This window comes from Oncorhynchus gorbuscha, linkage group LG11 (assembly GCF_021184085.1).
Source record: "Oncorhynchus gorbuscha isolate QuinsamMale2020 ecotype Even-year linkage group LG11, OgorEven_v1.0, whole genome shotgun sequence".
NCBI lineage: Eukaryota > Metazoa > Chordata > Actinopteri > Salmoniformes > Salmonidae > Oncorhynchus > Oncorhynchus gorbuscha.
In genome coordinates, this window is record NC_060183.1 from 65,875,177 (window position 1) to 65,900,704 (window position 25,528).

At 41.1% G+C, this 25,528-nt stretch overlaps 1 protein-coding gene across 1 annotated transcript; it reads right to left on the bottom strand.

Annotated features, from left to right (window-relative positions):
• Positions 1-2,039: 2,039 nt before the first annotated feature.
• LOC124047930 (protein CutA homolog) lies at positions 2,040-25,238 on the bottom strand. Its single transcript, XM_046368277.1, has 6 exons — positions 24,874-25,238; positions 23,411-23,559; positions 11,954-12,013; positions 3,639-3,684; positions 3,476-3,525; positions 2,040-3,334 (listed from the first exon to the last, which is right to left on the bottom strand). Exons 1-6 carry the CDS (start codon positions 24,976-24,978, stop codon positions 3,232-3,234), a joined length of 513 nt encoding a protein of 170 aa, XP_046224233.1. The 5' UTR covers positions 24,979-25,238; the 3' UTR covers positions 2,040-3,231.
• Positions 25,239-25,528: the final 290 nt, after the last annotated feature.

Here is a 25,528-nt window from a genome sequence, read left to right on the forward strand (position 1 = left end):
TCAGATAGTCAGTAAAAAACAGTTTTTAAATTGTTGCCAGTAACACAGTTAATCACCAACGCTCTAGATGACATGAAAACTGCTAACCCTGCTCTGCTAGGGCAAGTAAAATGGTCTGAGTGATCACTCTCATTTGTGTCTGGAAGTAACAAGCAAGCTAGCAACGTTAGCTTGGGTGCTTGACTGCCGTTGTAAGGTCAGAATGCTCAAATCAACCCCACTCCTCCGCCCGAGCGTCCAGTGTGTTCTCCGAGAGCATAACGCTCTTTACAAACGGACAATGTGACAATGCTCTGAATGTATGAGCGCACTCTGGAAACACACCTGAATTCATAAAATGTCTAACTAGTCATTTGTTTATGCTAACTAGCTAGCAAGAGGTTGCAAAGCAACAGCATCAACTTCCGGTAGTCCGGAGAAGAGCTAGACGCTCAACTGAAAGGAGACTGTTCCGTTTACAGTACACTAAAATGAACTAATAGTATATAGTATGTAGTATATACTCATTAAGTATGTAGTATACAATATGTTAGTACAGTTATTTGAACACAGCTCAGGGTTGAGCTCAATTTTCCGGGGGTGACCACTATGAAAAAAAAACACAGAACTGTATTCTACTATTGTAAGTTGCTCTGGATAAGAGCGTCTGCTAAATGACAACAAATGTAAAAATCTCTTAGGAAATATACCACTTAAACTAGAATAATATGTGAAGTGTTAGAAGTCCAAAGTTATTGGATGTGTGTGATGAGTACCCTACAGTAGCAGTGCCCTCTAATGGCATTGCAATATTACTGCAGCACTTGACAATTTCAAAATAGTGTCTGTAGTGTCCACATCTAACCTACAAAACCCAGTCAGTCACTCATTCACGGACATAAATCAGTTAGGACATACTGACCCCTTCCACATCCATCTGCTGACCTTTGGTGTAAAGTGGATTATTGGTAAATCCACAGGAACAAAACCTTACTTAGCAATGTCGGCATTTCCTTTGTGAGGCCTTGATGCCAGAATTGGGGCCTAACCCCCATTCTAACTTCAGCGAGGTAAGCGAGTATGACTGCATCAAATTATAGAATGGTTTAACCAGCATTAGTATGTAAGTCTCAGAGGAAGCAAACAAAACTTCCTCTGACAGTTGTACAGTGCCTTGCGAAAGTATTCGGCCCCCTTGAACTTTGAGAAATTTTGCCACATTTCAGGCTTCAAACATAAAGATATAAAACTGTATTTTTTTGTGAAGAATCAACAACAAGTGGGACACAATCATGAAGTGGAACGGCATTTATTGGATATTTCAAACTTTTTTAACAAATCAAAAACTGAAAAATTGGGCGTGCAAAATTATTCAGCCCCCTTAAGTTAATACTTTGTAGCGCCACCTTTTGCTGCGATTACAGCTGTAAGTCACTTGGGGTATGTCTCTATCCTCCTGATAGGCTAATTGACATAATTTGAGTCAATTGGAGCTGTACCTGTGGATGTATTTCAAGGACAACCTTCAAACGGAGTGCCTCTTTACTTGACATCATGGGAAAATCAAAAGAAATCAGCCAAGACCTCAGAAAAAATATTGCAGACCTCCACAAGTCTGGTTCATGCTTGGGAGCAATTTCCAAATGCCTGAAGGTACCACGTTCATCTGTACAAACAATAGTATGCAAGTATAAACACTATGGGACCATGCAGCCGTCATACCACTCAGGAAGGAGACACGTTCTGTTCCCTAGAGATGAACGTACTTTGGTGTCGAAAAGTGCAAATCAATCCCAGAACAACAGCAAAGGACCTTGTGAAGATGCTGGAGGAAACAGGTACAGAAATTTCCACAGTAAAATGAGTCCCATATCACATTAACTGAAAGGCCGCTCAAAGGAAGAAGCCACTGCCCAAAAAAACAGACAATGGCTTGCAACTGCACATGGGGACAAGGATCGTACTTTTCACATGGGGACAAAGATCATACTTTCTTTTTTTTAATGAAAAAAAATAGAACTGTTTGGCCATAATGACCATTGTTATGTTTGGGAGAAAAGGGGACGCTTGCAAGCCGAAGAACACCATCCAACCATGAAGCCCGTGGGTGGCAGCATCATGTCGTGGGGGTGCTTTGCTGCAGGAGGGATTGGTTAACTTCACAAAATAGATGGCATCATGAGGCGGGAAAATTACGTGGAAATATCGAAGCAAAATGTAAAGGCGATGCTACCAAATACCAATTGAGTTTATTTAAACTACTGACCCACTGGGATTGTGATGAAAGAAATAAAAGCTGAAATAAATCATTCTCTCTACTATTATTCTGACATTTCACATTCTTAAAATAAAGTGGTGATCCTAACTGACCTAAGACAGGGAATTTTTACTTGGCTTAAATGTCAGGAATTGTGAAAAACAGAGTTTAAATGTATTTTGGTTAAGGTGTATGTAAACGTCCGACTTAAACTGTATGTATCACCTTAAGGAATAAGGAACGCATTTGTGCCATCATATATTACAAAAAGTTATCCTTAGAACACAAATCTCAAAAAGTGTTCAAGATTCCCTCTCAAAATGCAGTGCAATCAACTTTTTGGTTCACAGTGAAACAGTAAACAGGGGTGCTCTGTCATCTAGAGAGAAACCAGATAAGTAAAAGGAATGTGATTTAATCTAACATGAATCTGATGTTTTAGGAATACAATACAATATACACTTTAAATAAACAGTCTAATGTAACTAATACATTGAAATCATCACTGAATATTATTTAATGTTTAATGTTTTTTTGAGATAATTATCTGCAGTTAGATTACTTGTTGGTTATTACTGCATTGTCGGAACTAGAAGCACAAGCATTTCGCTACACTCGCATTAACATCTGCTAACCATGTGTATGTGACAAATAAATTAGATTTGATTTACAAACTCTTTCAGCTCTGACAAACTGACATTGAACGTTACAGAGGTCATGTCAAGCTCGGAATTTCAATGGCAACAACAGGACCTTTATAAAACAGAGGCAAAACAACTCTGAGTCAATATCAATGTCATGGTGGGAGGAGCTAAACATTTAGCATCTGTGGATCAAGTTCAAAAGCAAGAGTTTGAACTTGGAACCCCTCAAGCCAATCCAAAGCTTGCTGGTTCCCAGCCAATCGCTGTTGCCTTAACTCTACAGTCAACCAATAGATTGGAGATTCACGTCCAATAAGATCACAAGTCATTGAGGATATTCTCCCTCACTGGTCAGTCGTCAGGAACAGCCTCATCCACCCACTTCAAATAGGGCAGGCTCCCGTCCTCCACAGGGAAACTAAGCACCTCTGGAGTCTCATAGGGATGCACAGACCTGGGGAGGAGCAACAACACATACATTATGTAGCAGGTGCCTAAGTTACCTTTGCTACTGCCTTCCTGAGACCTGAAGTTCTGTTTCCCGAGACCCAACAGCTTGGGATAATTTCTATTTAAAAAAGCAAATGTAACTTACTTGACATAGTCTATGAGCCTTTGGATCTTCGAGGTCCTCGTCTTCACCAACTACAATGCAGAAAAAATCCTAGCTATTACTCTGGAAAGTTGGTTTCAACAACCAGTGTAATACTGAAGACTGGCCAGAGACATGAAAGCATAGCTCTACTTAATAACTTTACCATCAGAATTTCCGTCGCATCTTGAATCTCCCCTTTCCAGTAATACCTATGGGACAAAAATATTAACTTTTGGGACATTCACAGTAGTAAACTGTACATGGGTTGTTCAATGAAACGAGTGTCTTTGATATTTTAAGTAGATATTGAGTGCAAATATTGAATTTTAAGAGCATGTTATATTAAATGATGTGCCCTTTAATATAGACCACTTGGAACATTCAATAAAATGCAGTATTAAGTCCCTCATTTTAAGGTTGACCCTGCTATGTGAACTGTTACGCGAAATCATAGTGTAAAGCAGGTGAGCTGGTTCTACTCTTTTTTTTACCATTTTCTGGTGTTTTGTGGTGGGAAAATGAGCAGGTCAAGCATAACACATTAACCCTATTACACCTAGATAGACAGGCTAAAAATGTTTGAACAATTTAATGTCCAGTTTTGTGAAGTTTGCATTTAATTACCACTCTCTGTTACACACAACAAGCTTCCAATCCTGTCACAATTTGATTTATGGATGTATTAAGACGATGTCTTCAACCCTGTTATGGTAAACCATGATACTTTATTTGGCACTTAATAGGCACATACTATAGTCTTCTTTATTTAACATTTGAGTTGGGAAAATCGTTTCTATGAAGTTGAACATGTGCTTTTTATGACAATGTTAAAATTAGGTGAAATAAAATTAAAAAATGTACCAATTTACACTATTCAAAAGGGACCTATTTGGTGGAACGACCCACATACGCAGATGTAGTAAACGGTATAATTCTGTGTAGTGTGATAGGCTAAATAATGCTCTTCAATGATAGAATAGTTTTTCTCCAACATTAATATCTACCAGGAAGTTTGTCTCAAGACATGCAAGCCTATCAGTGTACACATACAGCTGTCAATCAAAGTGTCCAATATTCACAGTTTCTCTACAGTGCAAAAGTCACACAATGGCCTGTTACAGTTTCTCAGTCGCTTTGGTGCATTTCTTAGATAAAAAAAAGTGCAATTCTTGATATTACTTGTACAAATTCCAAATCATCTAGTCACTTGTGCACATCGTTAAAGCAATTTCTTATTCCTTTGAACAAATTGCAATTGAAAATGTACAAGTGTCAGCTTTTTTCCACATGATCAATTGCTCATATCAATGTTGATCAAAATATAGTAGATGGTTCTCTGTTGAATAGTCTTACCCCTCAAAACATCTAGGCATTGGTTCCTTGCTTAAGCCATTACATGCAAAATTGTTGAACTATTTGTCATAAACTGTCAAGCATAGTTTTACACATTTCTATTAGACCTGTACAAAAACGTGAATTGATGAATCGTGCAGGTGAAATTGACCCTCACTCACGAAGGAATGTAAAAGTGTTAGTTCAACCAACAATCAACCAGTTGTCTAAATTGCTCAAAGGTGCATCGCATGAAGAATCAATTTGCAAGCATATATAGACAGACCAAAAACACAGAGTTGCAATTTTCCAATAATGAATGTACCAGGAAACGAACAGGGTCAACAGCCAAGAGGAGGAAGAAGAGGAGCAAGGATGCGTGGTGGAAGGCAAAACAGAGGAAGAGGCAGAAGAGGACATAGGCGCATATCAATTGACATAAGGGCCACTATTGTAGACCATGTTTTCAATCATGGCCTTACATTGGCTGAGGCGGGTCGAAGGGTGCAGCCGAATATTGGGAGATCAACAGTGTCCTCAATAGTTCAAACGTTTCGAAGAGAGAACAGGTATGTCCACCAATGTACACTGTTACTGTATATAAGCAGTATACTGTATACTTGCTACAATGCTTCATATTACAGTAGTCCACTTGTATTTCACAGCATACAGAAATATACTCTATGCAGATACATACTGCACCTTACATGCACCCACCTGTATGTTTTACAGTAAAATGTGTGTTCGCATAGTTTTTGTCTATGTGAAAGTGTGTGATGCATCACAGCATTTTTCCCCACATAGGACTGCAAGATTACCTCAAACCGGTGGCAGAGGACGCCTTTTCACACCTCAACAGGAGGAGGCTATTTGCACCATCGTCTGAGCAAACAATGCCATGAGACTCAGGGAAATAAAAAGGACCATTATAAAAGACAACGATGTCTTTGAAAACATCCATACGGTTAGCATCTCTACCATCGACAGGGTGCTGCATAGAAACCAGATGAGTATGAAACAGCTGTACCGTGTACCATTCCAAAGGAATGAGGACAGAGTTAAGGAGCTACGGTACCAGTATGTACAGGTAAAACGTATATCTATGTAACTACTTTACAACAACATTTTATAGTGATACATAGTACAGTAAGCATAAACTGCACACATTCCCATGGCTGTGGAAGGAACATGCAATATATGTAAATTTTATGTCACTCTTCCTTACCAAAACAAATTTAACTGTGTGTTCTGGGATATAGCGTATAATGGAGTTGGACTCAAGTGAACCCTCTCACAACTTTGTATACGTGGATGAGGCTGGCTTCAACCTGACCAAATGCAGAAGGCGTGGTCGGAATATCATCGGTCACAGAGCTACTGTGGATTTGCCAGGCCAACAGGGAGGAAATATCATCATGTGTGCTGCTATTTCGGAGCATGGTGTCCTAACCCATATCCCCCTTATAGGGCGATACAACACCCAGCATCTACTCAAATTTTTAGAGACTCTCTACAGGGCTCTCATCCCTGATGATGAGAGGGGTCTGTTTAGAGGGGATTTGCCAAAGTATGTGGTCATTTGTGATAATGTGAGTTTCCATCGATGAAACATCATAAGGCAATGGTTTGTGACCCACCCGAGGATGCTCATAGAATTCCTCCCACCTTATTCACCATTCCTTAACCCAATTGAGGAGTTATTTTCAGCATGGAGGTGGAAGGTGTACGATCGTCAGCCACACACACTGATGACCCTGCTGGCTGCAATGGATGCAGTATGTGAGGACATCACAGTAGACGCCTGCAGAGGATGGATAAGGCATTCAAAAGATTCTTTCCACGTTGCATTGGAAGGGAAAATATCCGGTGTGATGTGGATGAGAATATGTGGGCCGACAGACAGGAACGTCTGGATGTGTAGAGACAGCACAACAGTGCTGCGGGCAAAGTTGTGCCTTAGGGGTGGTTTCCTGTGTTTCTTTCTAATTGATTTATTTTTACCTTTGTGCCCCTTGGGTTGTCCAGGCCTTGTCAATCAATAACCCACATACAGTAATATGTAAATAGTACTGTTGAAATTGCTATATGCCATAGAAGTGCAGCTTTGTGCATTTTCAATACAGTAACTGTCATCCAAACTGTAGCCTAAGTTTACATCGGGTGATACTGTCAAAGTACACAGTTACATTGACAACATGCCTAAACATTTTGACGACCTTGTTCGTGAACAATGACTCAATGACTTATCATTCTGATGACACTGACATGATCATTGGCATAAATATTTACTTTTGAGAGATGTACTAAGGATTTTTAGTGACTGACTGGCTTTAGAAACATATCTATTGTATATTGCAGTTTGTACAAATTGTTCTGAGAAATGCACTTATTATTTTGCACATGTTAGGGATGATGTGAAAAATGCACCAAAGCGACTGAGAAAAACTGTAATGTGAGGGTTCGTCACCTGTTTCTGGCCTGGTGGCTGTTGCTGTATCTTAATCCATCTTTCTTTATCTTAGGTCAATAAAAAGAAGAATGTGTGTTGTTTCTTGTATGCTTGTAAATGGTTAATCAGCTACTCAACGAGGTGCTACTGGATTTTCACCTTCAGGAAACAGAACAGCAGTGCCCTGCTACTAAAATAGTTACTTATCAATCAGTTAAAGCAAGAGCTCCAGAAGACTATTAGCATTCAAATGACTGTCGGTCTGTTTTACAAGTGTTTCATTACCGTTCAACAAACTTTCCTTATCTGACTCTCACCTTCTTTTGTTGACTCAATCACTATGTGATGATGCATTTACAGGCTTATAGACTTTAGAGAGAAACTTTCCCACTCTCATACTACTGGTGAGAGTAATTTACATTCAAGTAACCACAACAGTGGGGGGGCTGTACACATTTCTTCTTACAATAAAAAAAAACATACAGACCAACGCACACAAACATCAATGACGTCACACCTGCCCAGATCCACCTGTTCTCACCCCTATTTCCCATGCCCTTTCAATATTTAGATAACGAAGCATATGATTTTTCAATGGAGGATTGGTTGAATTCCAGTTTTCAAGATAATTAACGAGAATAGTATTTTCCAACCCATCAGATATCTCACCTCACCCTCATGACGTCTTGAAATATGCAGACAGACGGATTAAATGTACATTTACATTGTAATACATCTGACAGCCAACTTTCTAACTATGCCCATAACTTTTGAACTTAATAGCATTCCCAGAAGGCATGGATTATTGAGTCATTGTTAGTTTTACAATTAACCCTTGAGTTGTCTTAACCTCTTGATGCTAGGGGGCACTATTTTTATGTTTGTAAAAATTACATTCCCAAAGTAAATGGCCTATTTCTCAGGACCAGATGCTAGAATATGCATATCATTGACAGATTAGGATAGAAAACACTCTAAAGTTTCCAAAACGGTCAAAATGTTGTCTGTGAGTATAACAGAACTGATATTGCAAGCGAAACCCTAAGACAAATCAAACCAGGAAGTGGCTTCTATTTTGAAAACTCCATGTTCCATAGCCTCCCATTGCTCCATTTAAAGGATAAGAGCGTCTGCTAAATGACTTAAATGTAAATGTAAAGGGATATCAACCAGATTCCTTTTCCTATCGCTTCCTCAAGGTGTCAAGAGTTTTTTTTACCTCTATTTAACTAGGCAAGTCAGTTAAACACAAATTCTTATTTTCAATGACTGCCTAGGAAAAGTGGGTTACCTACCTGTTTAGGGGTAGAACGACAGATTTGTACCTTGTGAGCGCGGGGGTTTGAACTTGCAACCTTCCTGTTACCAGTCCAACTCTCTAACCACTAGGCTACCCTGCCCATGCCCCCATTCTCAGTCTTCAGACATAGTTTCAGGCTTTTATTTTGAAGAATGAGCGTGAACAACCACATTGCGTAAGTGGATAGGTGGGGGCTCTCAGAGTGAATTGTGCACAAAAGAGAAAGGCGGCCATTGTTACTCCCGGTCCTAGTGAAAAGCCAACTGTCCCAGTTGATATATTATCGAATAGATATTTGAAAAACACCCTGAGGATTGATTATAAAAAATGTCTGACATGTTTCTGTGGACATTAGGGATATAATTTGGAATTTTTGTCTGCGTTGTCATGACCGCTCTTTAAGGTGGATTCCCTGGCAAAACGCACCAAATTAACGGAGGTATTTGGATATAAAAAATATCTTTATGGAACAAAAGGAACATTTGTTGTTTCTAGCAGACCACCATAGTCCCTGTGCCCAAGAACACAAAGGCAACCTGCCTAAATGACTACAGACCTGTAGCACTCACGTCCATAGCCATGAAGTGCTTGAAAGGTTGGTAATGCCTCACATCAACACCATTATCCCAGAAACCCTAGACCCACTCCAATTTGCACACCGCCCAAACAGATCCACAGATGATGCAATCTCTATTGCACTCCACACTACCCTTTCCCACCTGGACAAAAGGAACACTTATGTGAGAATGCTATTCATTGACTACAGCTCAGCGTTCAACACCATAGTACCCTCAAAGCTCATCACTAAGCTAAGGATCCTGGGACTAAACACCTCCCTCTGCAATTGGATCCTGGACTTCCTGATGGGCTGCCCCCAGGTGGTAAAGGTAGGTAGCAACACATCTGCCACGCTGATCCTCAACACTGGAGCTCCACAGGGGTGCGTGCTCAGTCCCCTCCTGTACTCCCTGTTCACCCATGACTGCATGGCCAGGCACGACTCCAACACCATCATTAAGTTTGCAGATGACACAACAGTGGTAGACCTGATCACAGACAACGATGAGACAACCTATAGGGAGGAGATCAGAGACCTGGCCGTGTGGTGCCAGAATAACAACCTATCCCTCAACGTAACCAAGACTAAGGAGATGATTGTGGACTACAAGAAAAGGAGGACCGAGCATGCCCCCATTCTCATCGACGGGGCTGTAGTAGAGCAGGTTGAGAGCTTCAAGTTCCTCGGTGTCCACATCAACAACAAACTAGAATGGTCCAAACACACCAAAACAGTCGTGAAGAGGGCACAACAAAGCCTATTCCCCCTCAGGAAACTAAAAAGATTTGGCATGGGTCCTGAGATCCTTAAAAGGTTCCACAGCTGCAACATCGAGAGCATGGTTTCATCGCTGCCTGGTACGGCAACTGCTCGGCCTCCGACCGCAAGGAACACTACAGAGGGTAGTGTGTACGACCCAGTACATCACTGGGACTAAGCTGCCTGCCATCCAGGACCTCTCCACCAGGCAGGGTCAGAGGAAGGCCCTAAAAAGACCCCAGCCACTCCAGTCATAGACTGTTCTCTCTACTACCGCATGGAAAGCCGTACCAGAGTGCCAAGTCTAGGAAAAAAAGGCTTCTCAACAGTTTTTACCCCCAAGCCATAAGACTCCTGAACAGGTAATTAAATGCCCCAAACCCTCTTTTTACGCTGCTGCTACTCTCTGTTTATCATATATGCATAGTCATTTTAACTATACATTCATGTACATACTACCTCAATTGGGCCGACCAACCAGTGCTCCCGCACATTAGCTAACCGGACTATCTGCATTGTGTTCCACCACCCACCAACACCTCTTTTACGCTACTGCTACTCTCTGTTCATCATATATGCATAGCCACTTTAACCATATCTACATGTACATACTACCTCAATCAGCCTGACTAACCGGTGTCTGTATGTAACATCGCTACTTTAATAGCTTCACTACTGTATATAGCCTGTCTTTTTACTGTTGTTTTAATTCTTTACTTACATGTTAGCGCCCATTTCACTGTAAGGTGAAATACACCTGTTGTATTTGGTGCACGTGACAAATAAACTGTGATGTTATTTGATTAGATTTTTTTGAGAGATATTAGTTCTTGTAGAATCGGTTTTCTTCCATATTGTTATAGTGTTCTTAACTATGAAGATGTTAATGTTCTTAGCTTTATCCTTTGAAAATGGACGTGTAAAGATTCAGTCGGTGAGCATGTGTATCTCTTTAGTGCACTTAACAATAAGTCTTGGGTGGCGACTTGATACAATTCCAAGTCTCAGTAGTTTCCTTAGCAATGGATATCCACACTCAGGAAGGGCGTGTGTGTTTGTGTGAGTGTGTGTGGGTTGGTTCTTCTATCCTTGTGGGGACCTAAAATCCCAAAAAGTCCTCACAAGGATAGTAAAGACAAGGATAGTAAATTCTCCCATGTGGGGAAAATTCCCACATCCCAAGTGGACAAAGGCTATTTTAAGCTTATGGGTTAGGTTTATGGTTAGGGTTACAGTTTGGTTTAGGGTAGAGGTAAGGGGTTACAGTTTGGGTTAAGGTAAAGGTAAGGGGTTAGGGTTAGGGTTACAGTTTGGGTTAGGGTAGAGGTAAGGGGTTAGGGGTACAGTTTGGGTTAGGGTAAAGGTAAGGGGTTAGGGTTACAGTTTGGGTTAGGGTAGAGGTAAGGGGTTAGGGTTACAGTTTGGGTTAGGGTAAAGGTAAGGGGTTAGGGTTACAGTTTGGGTTAGGGTGAAGGTAAGGGGTTAGGGTTACAGTTCGTGTTACAGTTTGGGTTACAGTTTGGCTTAGAGTAAAGGTTAGGGGTTAGGTTTAGAGTTACAGTTTGGGTTAGAGTAAAGGTATGGGGTTAGGTTTAGGGTTAGGGTAACAGTTTGGGTTACAGTTAGGGTAAAGGTAAGGGGTTAGTGTTACAGTTTGAGTTAGAGTAAAGGTTAGGGTTAGGGCCACAGTTAGTGTTACAGTATGGGTTAGAGTAAAGGTAAGGGGTTAGTGCAGCGAAAACCCTGGGTTAGTGGTTAGGGTTATGGGTTAAGTGTGTGTGTGTGTGTGTGTGTGTGTGTGTGTGTGTGTGTGTGTGTGTGTGTGTGTGTGTGTGTGTGTGTGTGTGTGTGTGTGTGTGTGTGTGTGTGTGTGTGTGTGTGTGTGTGTGTGTGTGTGTGTGTGTGTGTGTGTGTGTGGCTCAGTTGGTAGAGAATGGTGCTTGCAATGCCAGGATTAGCTTCCCTTGGGGCAACCAGTACGGAAAATGTATGTAGTCACTACTGTAAGTCGCTCTGGATAAGAGTATCTGCTAAAATTGAAAACTTTGTGTGAACTAGACTGACACTGGCAGTACTTACATGGTGGAGGTCCTGGGCAGAATATTGATGCATGCTGCCATCCTCCTCTCCATAATGGCTCTGTTGGAGAGAAGAAGATGATAGGGAGGAGAGGAGAGAGACAGCAACAATAATGATATCATTCAGATGTGTTGTTATTTTAAAGAATATTTGGCCTATTTAGTAAATGGCCCAGGGCCGTGCACAGAGCATTCAGGGGACACGTGCTGAAACTGTACAAATGAATATCTCAAAATTCACAGCATACCAACAACTGCTTCTGTAGCAAAAATGTTACCATTTTTGAGAATAGGCCTTTTTAATTCTGCAACAGCACACTCACTCATCACAAATTGTAAGCAAGCTAGTTACAGTGCCTCCTAAAGACATGATTGACATCGGTGTAAAGGCTTTCCTCTTCCTCTTCTGATGAGGAGTAGCAAGGATCGGACGAATACGCAGCGTGGTAAGTGTTCATCTTGGTTTTTAATAAGAACACTGAACAAAACAATAAACAACAACGTGAAAAAACAAAACCGAAACAGTTCCGTGTGGAAACAAACACTGACACGGAGAATAATCACCCACAACTCAAAAGTGAAAACACGCTACCTAACTATGGTCCTCAATCAGGGACAACGATTGACAGCTGCCTCTGATTGAGAACCATACCCGACCAAAAACAGAAATCACAAAACATAGAAAAAGGAACATAGCCAACCCACCCTACTCACGCCCTGACCATTCTAAAACAAAGACATAACAACAGAACTAAGGTCAGAACGTGACAGTCGGGAAAAGATGGTGAGCTATCAATTGATCATTCATATTGATGATTGATGTAAATCTGCTAGTTAGCCAGCTCAATTTGTTTTTATAATTGTGATTTATCTCCAATGCTCTTAAATAATAACTTCATAATATACACTGAACAACATCCAACAATTTCAAAGATTTTACTGACTTACAGTTCATATAAGGAAATCAGTCACGTGAAATAAATTCATCAGGCTCTATTCTATACATTTCACATGACTGGGAATACACATATGCATATCTTGGTCAAAGATACCTTAAAAAAAGTAGGGGTGTGGATGAGAAAACCTTTCAGTGTTTGGTGTGACCACAATTTTCTTCATGCAGCACGACACATCTGCTTCGCATAGAATTGATCAGGCTGTCGATTGTGCCCTGTGGAATGTTGTCCCACTCCTCTTCAATGGCTGTGCGAAGTTGCTGGATATTGGCAGAAACTGGAACACGGTGCCGTACATGTCGATCCAGAGCATCCCAAACACGCTTAATGGAATAACTTGGACATTTTCAGCTTCCAGGATTTCTGTACGGATCCTTGTGACATCGGGCCATGCATTATCATGCTGAAATAGGAAGTGATGCCGGCGGATGAATGGATGAATGGCATGACCGTGGGCCTCAGGATCTCGAGTATTTCTGTTGAAATGACGTGGCTATGCAAAATCACTTGATGTTTTTGTAACTAGTGAATCTAATACGCCAATGTAAACTCAGATTTTTTAAATATAAATACAGTGCCTTGCGAAAGTATTCGGCCCCCTTGAACTTTGCGACCTTTTGCCACATTTCAGGCTTCAAACATAAAGATATAAAACTGTATTTTTTATGAAGAATCAACAACAAGTGGGACACAATCATGAAGTGGAACGACATTTATTGGATATTTTAAACTTATTTAACAAATCAAAAACTGAAAAATTGGGCGTGCAAAATTATTCAGCCCCTTTACTTTCAGTGCAGCAAACTCTCTCCAGAAGTTCAGTGAGGATCTCTGAATGATCCAATGTTGACCTAAATGACTAATGATGATAAATACAATCCACCCGTGTGTAATCAAGTCTCTGTATAAATGCACCTGCACTGTGATAGTCTCAGAGGTCCGTTAAAAGCGCAGAGAGCATCATGAAGAACAAGGAACACACCAGGCAGGTCCGAGATACTGTTGTGAAGAAGTTTAAAGCCGGATTTGGATACAAAACGATTTCCCAAGCTTTAAACATCCCAAGGAGCACTGTGCAAGCGATAATATTGAAATGGAAGGAGTATCAGACCACTGCAAATCTACCAAGACCTGGCCGTCCCTCTAAACTTTCAGCTCATACAAGGAGAAGACTGATCAGAGATGCAGCCAAGAGGCCCATGTTCACTCTGGATGAACTGCAGAGATCTACAGCTGAGGTGGGAGACTCTGTCCATAGGACAACAATCAGTCATATATTGCACAAATCTGGCCTTTATGGAAGAGTGGCAAGAAGAAGGCCATTTCTTAAAGATATCCATAAAAAGTGTTGTTTAAAGTTTGCCCAAGCCACCTGGGAGAGACACCAAACATGTGGAAGAAGGTGCTCTGGTCAGATGAAACCAAAATGGAACTTTTTGGCAACAATGCAAAACTTATGTTTGGCGTAAAAGCAACACAGCTCATCACCCTGAATACAACATCCCCACTGTCAAACAGGGTGGTGGCAGCATCATGGTGTGGGCCTGCTTTTCTTCAGCGGGGACAGGGAAGATGGTTCAAATTGATGGGAAGATGGATGGAGCCAAATACAGGACCATTCTGGAAGAAAACCTGATGGAGTCTGCAAAAGACCTGAGACTGGGACGGAGATTTGTCTTCCAACAAGACAATGATCCAAAACATAAAGCAAAATCTACAATGGAATGGTTCAAAAATAAACATATCCAGGTGTTAGAATGGCCAAGTCAAAGTCCAGACCTGAATCCAATCGAGAATCTGTGGAAAGAACTGAAAACTGCTGTTCACAAATGCTCTCCATCCAACCTCACTGAGCTCGAGCTGTTTTGCAAGGAGGAATGGGAAAAAATGTCAGTCTCTCGATGTGAAAAACTGATAGAGACATACCCCAAGCGACTTACACCTGTAATCGCAGCAAAAGGTGGCGCTACAAAGTATTAACTTAAGGGGGCTGAATAATTTTGCATGCCCAATCTTTCAGTTTTTGATTTGTTAAAAAGTTTGAAATATCCAATAAATGTCGTTCTACTTCATGTTTGTGTCCCACTTGTTGTTGATTCTTCACAAAAAAATACAATATTATATCTTTATGTTTGAAGCCTGAAATGTGGCAAAAGTTCACAAAGTTCAAGGGGGCCGAATACTTTTGCAAGGCACTGTATGAACTTTATCAAACAAAACATGCATGTATTGTGGAACATGAAGTCCTATGAGTGTCATCTGATGAAGATAATTCAAGGTTAGTGATTCATTTTTATCTCTATTTCGGCTTTTTGTGAATGCTATATTTAGCTGGAAAATGGCTGTGCTTATTGTGGTTTGGTGGAGACCTAGCATAATCGTTTGTAGTGCTTTTGCTGAAAAACATATTAACAACAAGATTACCTTTAAAAAGATATAAGACACATGTATGTTTTAGGAATTGTAATTATGAGATTTCTGTGGTTTGAATTTGGCGCCCTCTATTTTCACTGGTAGTTGTCATATCGATCCCGTTAGCGGGATTGCAGCCATAATTAAGGAGATACATACAGTTTTTAATTTGAACTTTATTTAACTAAGCAAGTCAGTTAAGAACAAATTCTTATTTTCAATGAGGGCCTAGGAACAGTGGGTTAACTGCCTGTTCAGGGGCAGAATGACAGATTTGTACCTCGTCAGCTCAGGGGTTTGAACTTGCAACCTTCCGGTTACTAAACAACCAATGTTTCAAGACTAAAGGCTGGTTTATACTACGCCTATCGACAGTTGTCGCAGTGACATCATGAATAGTATATTGTCTTCCAAAATCAAATGTAAATGTATATTGTCTTCCAAAATCAAACTTCGTTAACGTCGTTGTCGTTATAAAAAAGTGCAAACACAAACTACAGGCTGCATGACATCAGCAACGTGGTGGTCCAAAATAGCTTAACTAGTGTATTTTAACACCAATAAACCCACCCATTTAAAAATGAATTTAGTATATGTATATCTAGCAAACCAGACAACTAAAAGTAACTTTCTTAACAATGTTTTGGTTAGTTTCTAGCTTGTTAGCTAGATAGCTAATGTTAAGCAAACTGGCAAGCCAATTCAAATAATGATCATATCATGTGGCTGACAACATCTTCACTAGCTCATTTGTCTTCATTATTACAGGACAATTAGCTTACAACAAGATCATTATTTACAAGTTAATGGCGAGCCAATTACAGAAAATTGCTTATGGTTGTTAGTGTGACAAAATAAAAGCAGGGCATTCTACCTGAGAATATTAGAACTTGCACACTGACTCGTTGGCCTAACATTATATACTAATTTGACTTTGTTGTGATGTTCTTCACATTACCATCTCTCGTTAACACATACTATATAAAATCAAATCAAAGTGTATTTGTTTACATGCACAGGATACAGAAGGTGTAGTGAAATGGTTACTTGCATAGTGGAGTCTTTTGTTTGGACATGTAGCTAGCTAGCTAAACAATGAACCAAAATCCCAACTCATAACATTACTACCCTGAATCTGCACATAGCTAACCAACCAGGAAAGGATTACCTACACATGCTGAACAGCTCATGTTATAGACATAAGCATGCTACATGGCAGACCAATATGAACTCATCTCTCGACATGTCCAGTCAATCCATTATCTCAGCCAATCAGCTTGCGGGAAAGTTCCTGTCTCTTTCCGTGGCTAAATCAACTAGACTATAATTTAACAGTTTTATTCGTATTTACAGATGGCATAGACGTTTGTTATTAAGGTATATGAAAGTTCACATGTTCCATTAGGCATTCCTGCCCAAAAATGAAGTATACGTTCAAATGGCTCTCCTGGGAAGTATTAACGTGTGTCACATGCCTACTTTCCTAAAACAAGTTCCTTTAAGGGGCATCTATTTTTAATGACTTCTCAATGACCTGAAAAAGATCATCTATTTACGTCAATATTTTTTATTCAAATTTAGTCTATTGCAAGAGTTATATTAAATTCTGTTTTTATTGTCAATGCAACCAAATATCAACATTTGAAGGAGATGTACCTTCTGCTTGGATAGTTCCATCTGTGCCACTGACTTAGTCTGGCTTTATTTACAGCTTGTCTACAAATATGCTGGATTCACATCTCCATCTCAGGCAAAAATGTAAAGAATAGGGGCAATGTTGTTACATCTAATGCCTGTTTACCTGAGGCTGATGCCACGCAGGTGTTTGTACGCGTGTACACATGCATATACACACACTCACATTCAAATGCACACACGTGCACACACACACACACACACACACACAAACACACACACACACACACACACACACACACACACACACACACACACACACACACACACACACACACACACACACACACACACACACACACACACACACACACACACACACACACACACACACACACACACACACACAGTGGGACAAAATTCGTATGTAGTCAGCCACCAATTGTGCAAGTTCTCACACTTAAAAAGATGAGAGGCCTGTAATTTTCATCATAGGTACACTTCAACTATAACAGATAAAATGAGGGGGAAAAATCCAGAAAATCACATTGTACGATTTTTACTGAATTTATTTGCAAATTATGGTGGAAAATAAGTATTTGGTCAATAACAAAAGTTTATCTCAATGATTTGTTATATACCCTTTATTGGCAAGGGATTGGAATGATTTTATTCTATTCTATTATGACTTTTATCTCGGGGTTGGGACTGGGGGGGGTCTCAGATGGTTGAGGGGCAGCTCTCAGGAAACTTTGGGGGGGATTTTAGAGGGCTGGTCGCCTGGGGGTTGGGAGCTTGGGCTGGTGGCTGATAAGTCACTCAGGTCCCCTTTTTTGACCTTGTTGGAGATCTGTCGACGTGCCCTTGAGCAGGAAGTTGACCCTGGTTTCTACTGTGGGTCATTCTGGATAGGAGTCTGTTAGACGACTGAATGTAATGTTGAGCGAGTTCACTGCAGTTGAATTGTATGTTTTAACATAACATATTTTTAAAGTTAAATAATAAGACTAAATCAAACTTCTGTGGCGAGAGACAGATTTATTTACATAGCAATTCAGTTTAGCATTTCCTGTTGACATATCAGTGCAACATAACACTCAAGTGTTTTAGTACTATATCTCTTGACACAATGATGAAAATAATCATGGCCTCTAAACCTTCAAGCTGCATACTGGACCCTATTACAACTAAACTACTGAAAGAGCTGCTTCCTGTGCTTGGCCCTCCTATGTTGAACATAATAAATGGCTCTCTATCCACCGGATGTGTACCAAACTCACTAAAAGTGGCAGTAATAAAGCCTCTCTTGAAAAAGCCAAACCTTGACCCAGAAAATATTTTAAAAACTATCGGCTATACTATATTGAATCTTCCATTCCACTCAACATTTTTAGAAAAGGATGTTGCGCATCAACTCACTGCCTTCCTGAAGAGAAACAATGTATACGAAATGCTTCAGTCTGGTTTTACACCACATCATAGCACTGAGACTGCACTTGTGAAGGTGGTAAATTACCTTTTAATGGCATCAGACCGAGGCTCTGCATCTGTCCTCGTGCTCCTAGACCTTAGTGCTGCTTTTGATACCATCGATCACCACAGTCTTTTGGAGAGATTGGAAACCCAAATTGGTCTACAGGGACAATTTCTGGCCTGGTTTAGATCGTATCTGTCGGAAAGATATCTGTTTGTCTCTGTGAATGGTTTGTCCACCTTTTGGTGTTCCTCAAGGTTACGTTTTAGGACCGTTATTGTTTTCAGTATATATTTTACCTCTTGGGGATGTCATTCAAAATCATAATGTTAACTTACACACAGCTGTACATTTCAATGAAACATTGTGACGCCCCAAAATTGTCCTCGCTAAGAAGCCTGTGTTTCAGACATAAGGAAGTGGATGGCTGCAAACGTTCTATTTTTAAACTCGGACAAAACAGAGATGCTTGTTCTAGGTCCCAACAAACAAAGAGATCTTTGGCTGAATCTGACAAATAATCCTAATGGTTGTACAGTCATCTCAAATAAAACTGTGAAGGACCTCGGCGTTACTCTGGACCCTGAGCTCTCTTTTGACGAACATATCAAGACTGTTTCAAGGACAGCTTTTTCCATCTACGTAACAATGCAAAAATCAGAAACTTTCTGTCCAAAAATGATGCAGAAAAATGTATCCATGCTTTTGTTACTTCTAGGTTAGACTACTGCAATGCTCTACTTTCCGGCTACCTGGATAAAGCACTAAATATACTTCAGTTAGTGTTAAATACGGTTGCTAGAATCCTGACTAGAACTAAAGAAATTGATCATATTATTCCAGTGCTAGCCTCCCTACACTGGCTTCCTGTCAAGGCAAAGGCTGATTTCAAGGTTTTACTGCTAACCTATAAAGCATTACATGGGCTTGCTCCTACTTATCTCTCTGATTTGGTCCTGCCGTCACAAGACGCAGGCCTCCTAATTGTCCTTAGAATTTCTAAGCAAACAGTTGGAGGCAGGGCTTTCTCCTATAGAGCTCAATTTTTATGGAATGGTCTGCCTACCCATGTCAGAGACGCAAACTCGGTCTCAACCTTTGTCTTTACTGAAGACTCATCTCTTCAGTGGGTCATATGATTGAGTGTAGTCTGGCACAGGAGTGTGAAGGTGAACGGAAAGGCTCTGGAGCAACGAACCGCCCTTGTTGTCTCTGCCTGGCCGGTTCCCCTCTTTCCACTGGTATTCTCTGCCTCTTACCCTATTACAGGGGCTGAGTCACTGGTGCTCTTTCATGCCGTCCCTAGGAGGGGTGCGTCACTTGACTGGGTTGAGTCACTGGTGTGATCTTCCTGTCTGGGTTGGCGCCCCCCCTTGGGTTGTGCCATGGCGGAGATCTTTGTGGGCTATACTCGGCCTTGTTTCAGGATGGTAAGTTGGTGGTTGAAGATATCCCTCTAGTGGTGTTGGAGCTGTGCTTTGGCAAAGTGGGTGGGGTTATATCCTCCCTGTTTGGTCCTGTCTGGGGGTATCATCGGATGGGGCCACAGTGTCTCCTGACCCCTCCTGTCTCAGCCTCCAGTATTTATGCTGCCATAGTTTGTGTCGGGGTGCTAGGGTCAGTTTGTTATATCTGGAGTACTTCTCCTGTCTTATCCGGTGTCCTGTGTGAATTTAAGTATGCTCTCTGTAATTCTCTCTTTCTCTCTTTCTTTCTCTCTCTCAGAGGACCTCAGCCCCAGGACCATGCCTCAGGACTACCTGGCATGATGACTCCTTACTGTCCCCAGTCCAACTGGCTATGCTGCTGCTCCAGTTTCAACTGTTCTGCCTGCGGCTATGGAATCCTGACCTGTTCACCGGACGTGCTACCTGTCCCAGAGCTATTATTTGACCACGCTGGTCATTTATGAACATTTGAACATCTTGGCCATGTTCTGTTGTAATCTCCACCCGGCACAGCCAGAAGAGGACTGGCCACCCCTCATAGCCTGGTTCCTCTCCAGGTTTCTTCCTAGGTTTTTGGCCTTTCTAGGGAGTTTTTCCGAGCCAACGTGCTTCAACACCTGCATTGCTTGCTGTTTGTTGTTTGAGGCTAGGTTTCTGTACAGCACTTTGAGATATCAGCTGATGGGCTATATAAATAAATTTGATTTGATTTAAAGTGTGACCTAGGTTATTCTGATTTTTTTAATGAAGCCCACATACTGTATTCTCAACAATTTGAGACCTCTTATGGGGTAGATCTTTTCACACAACCTCATCATTATTTGTTTAACAATTTATCCATTTCTTTTCTACAGTCTAGCCAAATATGTAAGGTTTGTTTCAATCTGGTAATGTTAAACATATATTTGAACTAATTTCACTTCTGCAGAAAGTGTCTCACTGCCCTCACGTTTGACCATTTCCTTATTTCTTTCCTCTGAAATGCTATAATTGTTAAAGAGAGATTTCCTCGTTTTAATAAGTATCTGGTGAGTGGCAGAATGAGTCAGAAATTATGTTGTAGCTTAGCTGAGAATGTCTGCTTGAGAAAAATTGTTGTTCTGATACTCTCACTCTGAAAGTTTTAAAGATGCACTATGCAGGAATCGCTCCGCCATTTCCTGGTTGCTAAAATTCGAAATGTTCAGTTTGTGTCAAAACAAGCAAGCATAGTGTAGAGAATCATTGTACCATCTATCCCACTGTGAAATATATTTTAAAAAACAAAAATATAGCATTTTCAGCTGTTTGAAGCTGGTGTACAAAATCAAAAGTAAAAGATGCAAATAAACTCAACTTAAGAACTGGGACACAAAGAAAAATCACACATTGAATAGATCTACCACTTTGTTAGATTTGCCTTCAATGAGAATGACAGATCTAAACATTTTTGAGTGAATTTAATCGGGTCACCCAGAAAGTTTCGTATTGCAGCTTTAAATATATATCTATAAATGTTATATTAATTTTAGGGTGTCTACAAATTAATAGTGGATATGTTGGATTTTTGCATCTATATCTCAACCAAAACTCAAGTTTAAAGAATAGGACTAAATTAAATCAAATTTCTAAAGAACAGAAGTTAGGTGATGCAACAGGACAACAACCCAAAAGACAGAAGTAAATCAACAACAGAATGGCTTGAACAGAAGAAAATGCGCCTTCTGGAGTGGCCCAGTCAGTCCTGACCTTCTGGAGTGGCCCAGTCAGTCCTGACCTTCTGGAGTGGCCCAGTCAGTCCTGACCTTCTGGAGTGGCCCAGTCAGTCCTGACCTTCTGGAGTGGCCCAGTCAGTCCTGACCTTCTGGAGTGGCCCAGTCAGTCCTCACCTTCTGGAGTGGCCCAGTCAGTCCTGACCTTCTGGAGTGGCCCAGTCAGTCCTGACCTTCTGGAGTGGCCCAGTCAGTCCTGACCTTCTGGAGTGGCCCAGTCAGTCCTGACCTTCTGGAGTGGCCCAGTCAGTCCTGACCTTCTGGAGTGGCCCAGTCAGTCCTGACCTTCTGGAGTGGCCCAGTCAGTCCTGACCTTCTGGAGTGGCCCAGTCAGTCCTGACCTTCTGGAGTGGCCCAGTCAGTCCTGACCTTCTGGAGTGGCCCAGTCAGTCCTCACCTTCTGGAGTGGCCCAGTCAGTCCTGACCTTCTGGAGTGGCCCAGTCAGTCCTGACCTTCTGGAGTGGCCCAGTCAGTCCTGACCTTCTGGAGTGGCCCAGTCAGTCCTGACCTTCTGGAGTGGCCCAGTCAGTCCTGACCTTCTGGAGTGGCCCAGTCAGTCCTGACCTCAACCCAATGGAGATGCTGTGGCATGACCTCAAGAGACTAGTTCACACCAGACATCCCAAGAATATTGTGGAACTGAAACAGTTTTGTAAAGAGGAATGATCCAAAATTGCTCCTCACCATTGTGCAGGTCTGATCCGCAACTACAGAAAACGTTTGGTTGAGGTTATTGCTGCCAAAGGAGGGTCAACGTGTTTTTAAATCCTAAGGTTCACATACTTTTCCAACCTGCACTGTGAATGTTTGCATGTTGTGTTCAATAAAGACAGGTACAATTATAATTGTTTGAGTGTTATTCGTTTAAGCAGACTGTGTTTGTCTACTGTTGTGACTTGTGAAGATCAGATCAAATGTTATGACCAATTGATGCAGATATCCAGGTCATTCGAAAGGGTTCACATACTTTTCATTCCCACTATATACTGTATATATGTTGTCTTTTTTATCCTGGTTTGGATTGAAATATTAGCTGTATACTTATGCTAAAATGTTTATTATATTCTATTGAGCCATTTACTTTATATTCTTATCTTTTATAATTTATTATTGTTGTTGCATTTTCGAGAAGGAACCTGCAAGGAAGCATTTAGCTGGACTGTAATAATTAATAAATAAGTAGTCATTTTTATTAATTTATTCTAGTTAGTGAGACACACATTTAGTGAGACACACACAGACGAAACATAATTTCCCTCCCATCTAAATGATTCTGTCCTAAAAGAGTTATTCAACACTGCTGTGCCACTCAGCCTCTCTAACCACCAACTCAATATCTAGGGTGAAGGTACCCAGGTTAGGACAAGCTAATAATTCCATGAGGAAGCTTTTGCAAATAAACAGATTCATGGAACCAGCACCAACTAGCATCACTGGTCCCATTGTTGAGAATTCTTCCTCATTTATGCAATGCATTATGGGATATTAGAATCTTCTTGTTTAAACCTCTATCTTCAACCTAGCTCATTCTCAGAAAATGCTCTAACCCTAACTCTAGCTCATCAAAAGATGACATAGTGTTTGAGTGATCCTGTTTCACACAGTCAAAGTTGTGTTCAAGGGTTTTCCCCTCATTTTGTTTGGGTGCATGATGTTGTTATGTAAACACAACCATCACATTGATTGGCCTAGAAACATTTCACCACTGTGTGCAGTTTGTGTGTGGTGGGGTAGTATTGTTTAGTTACAGTGTGATAATGGTAGGCTGGACTGTAGCCTACCGGCCGATGTCCTTGGCTGTCTGTTCGTTGGGGCAGTTGACGAGGAGAACAGAGTGGTGTCCAGGTAGATAGCTCCCTGTAAAGGAAGAATGGAGCTTTCCACCCAGGACCCTCAGCATGGGATACATAGACATGGTCAACACCATTCCCTGGAGAAGAGGGAGGAGGAGGAACAGCAACATAATTCATTTCCCACCCAACTTGTGATCAGAATTTCTGTATTTAACCTTTATTTAACCAGGCAAGTCAATTAAGAACAAATTCTTATTTGCAATGTCGGCCTGACAAGAGGCAAAAGGCCTCCTGTGGGGACGGGGGATAATTTACTTTTTAAACAATGTCAAACAAAATGGACAACACAGACAGAAGACACTGGCAACAGCACGAATACAAAAGCAAACAAACAGTGGATGTTTGTGTGAAGTATAACAACATGCTTCCTTACATAAGGCAATAGAAACTCTTGACATAGGGTGACAACTAAAACAACTACGTCTCAAAAACCTGTTCATCTATGTGTCCTTTGAACTCCTCCAGGGACACCAGGTCCTGTGGTTTTAGGGAATTCCAAGACCAGGGGGCTGGGGAATGACAGGACCTTTTTCCATGCTCGGTTCTAATGTTTTGGGATCGTTAGCATAAAACAAGATTGAAATCTAAGCATGTATGTGTTTTCATTTCAAGCTAGAAGAGAGGATGGATATGGCAGTTTTCCTAAAATGGCCTTAAAAGTAACAATGTACTGATTGATGGCATACTACTTATGCCACATAACAAGTGTAATGCTTTCACATATCACTCCAGGTAGAACAAATTGTCCTTAAAAGACAGATCTAGGATCAGATACCCTACCTTTGACCTTGCATCAGTTGATAGGCTATTGGGCAAAATCACCCCTATTATAATCACATCTCTGAGTTGAGGTCACTTCAGGGCAAGTTGTGGAAGGAGTCAGGTCCCTGATGGTCCCTGATGGTAATTCATTGGTCAGTGAACAATGCCAGGTATTACCCCTGCTGTCCCATCAGAATGCTGTGTCCGGCTTAATCTTGGTGACTCTGTTCTCTATCCTCTTATTATTGTGCTCCCACAGCTGAATGGCTAGTTGGAACAGACAGAGGCCAATTTATAATCCTCTCTCTCTCGCTGCAGCCTCTCTCTGTCTCTCTGCAAGCAGCATGGCATGAGATGGAGTGATTGGCATTTGACTAAATAACAAAGTGACCCCTCCCCCAAAAAACATTTGTCAATAATTGTTTAGTACGAGAGAAGCATTTAACTTTAATAAAATAAATCTTTGACTATTTGGGGATGGATTTTCCCCCAGATATTGTATTGTTATAGGTAACTGATCTTATATAGACATTTGTGAATTATTGCAACAAAACTGCATTCCAAAACATTTTTAATTTGCCATCTGGATACATTTCTACAATTGTATTCAACAAAAATAATGAACTTACCATACAGATCACGAACAATCCAAAACGACAGAGAGTTTGAACTAGGGACTGCTTGTGATATCGCGGGGACAGGAAGTCCATTTTACTGCCAGCAACAAACGTCATTCCGACCAAGAGTTATTCAGACTGTCAGGCCCGGGTTTGAGAGGGAGAGAACAGATGGCATCTTGTGCGCTCAACTTGAACTGGAGAGGGTGGAGAGGATCTCTAAGCAGCTATGCGCTTATACCCTCACCAATAAAGTTCTCGCTTCATAGTCCGTTGCCAATTTCTTGTGAATAATAGTCTATTTTTAATGTGCTAAATCTGCAAAGGTGAACTTTTCTGCTGGTGAAGCCACATTGTTGTGGATAGATAAGTGCAGTGACAGGTAGGTCGGATAGGACGGTCAACGACAGCACAGGAATCCGTGCTTGTCATTGGACGTTTGACACTTCCTGATACACCAACGTCCAACCAAACACCGGCATTGAACATAGGGCACCACCCCCGAACCCTGGCCGTAAGCGGCTTTCACTCCCTAATAAACATAAGTGCTTTTCACTGGATGAGAGGTAGAGGCTAGAGAGGTAGGCCTCTGTTGTGTGCAGATTAAAAATATAAACGGTTTTATTTTAGTGGGTGAGTTAATACTGTGGGGGTGGTCTTTTTGCCC

Coding starts and splice junctions, on each gene's coding strand:
- LOC124047930 (XM_046368277.1), bottom strand. CDS start 24,978: ATGACGTTTGTTGCTGGCAGTAAAATGGACTTCCTGTCCCCGCGATAT. Junction 12,014..23,410: donor ACAGCCAAGGACATCGGCCG/GTAGGCTACAGT, acceptor TCTCTCCAACAG/AGCCATTATGGAGAGGAGGA. Junction 3,526..3,638: donor ATGCGACGGAAATTCTGATG/GTAAAGTTATTA, acceptor TCTGCATTGTAG/TTGGTGAAGACGAGGACCTC.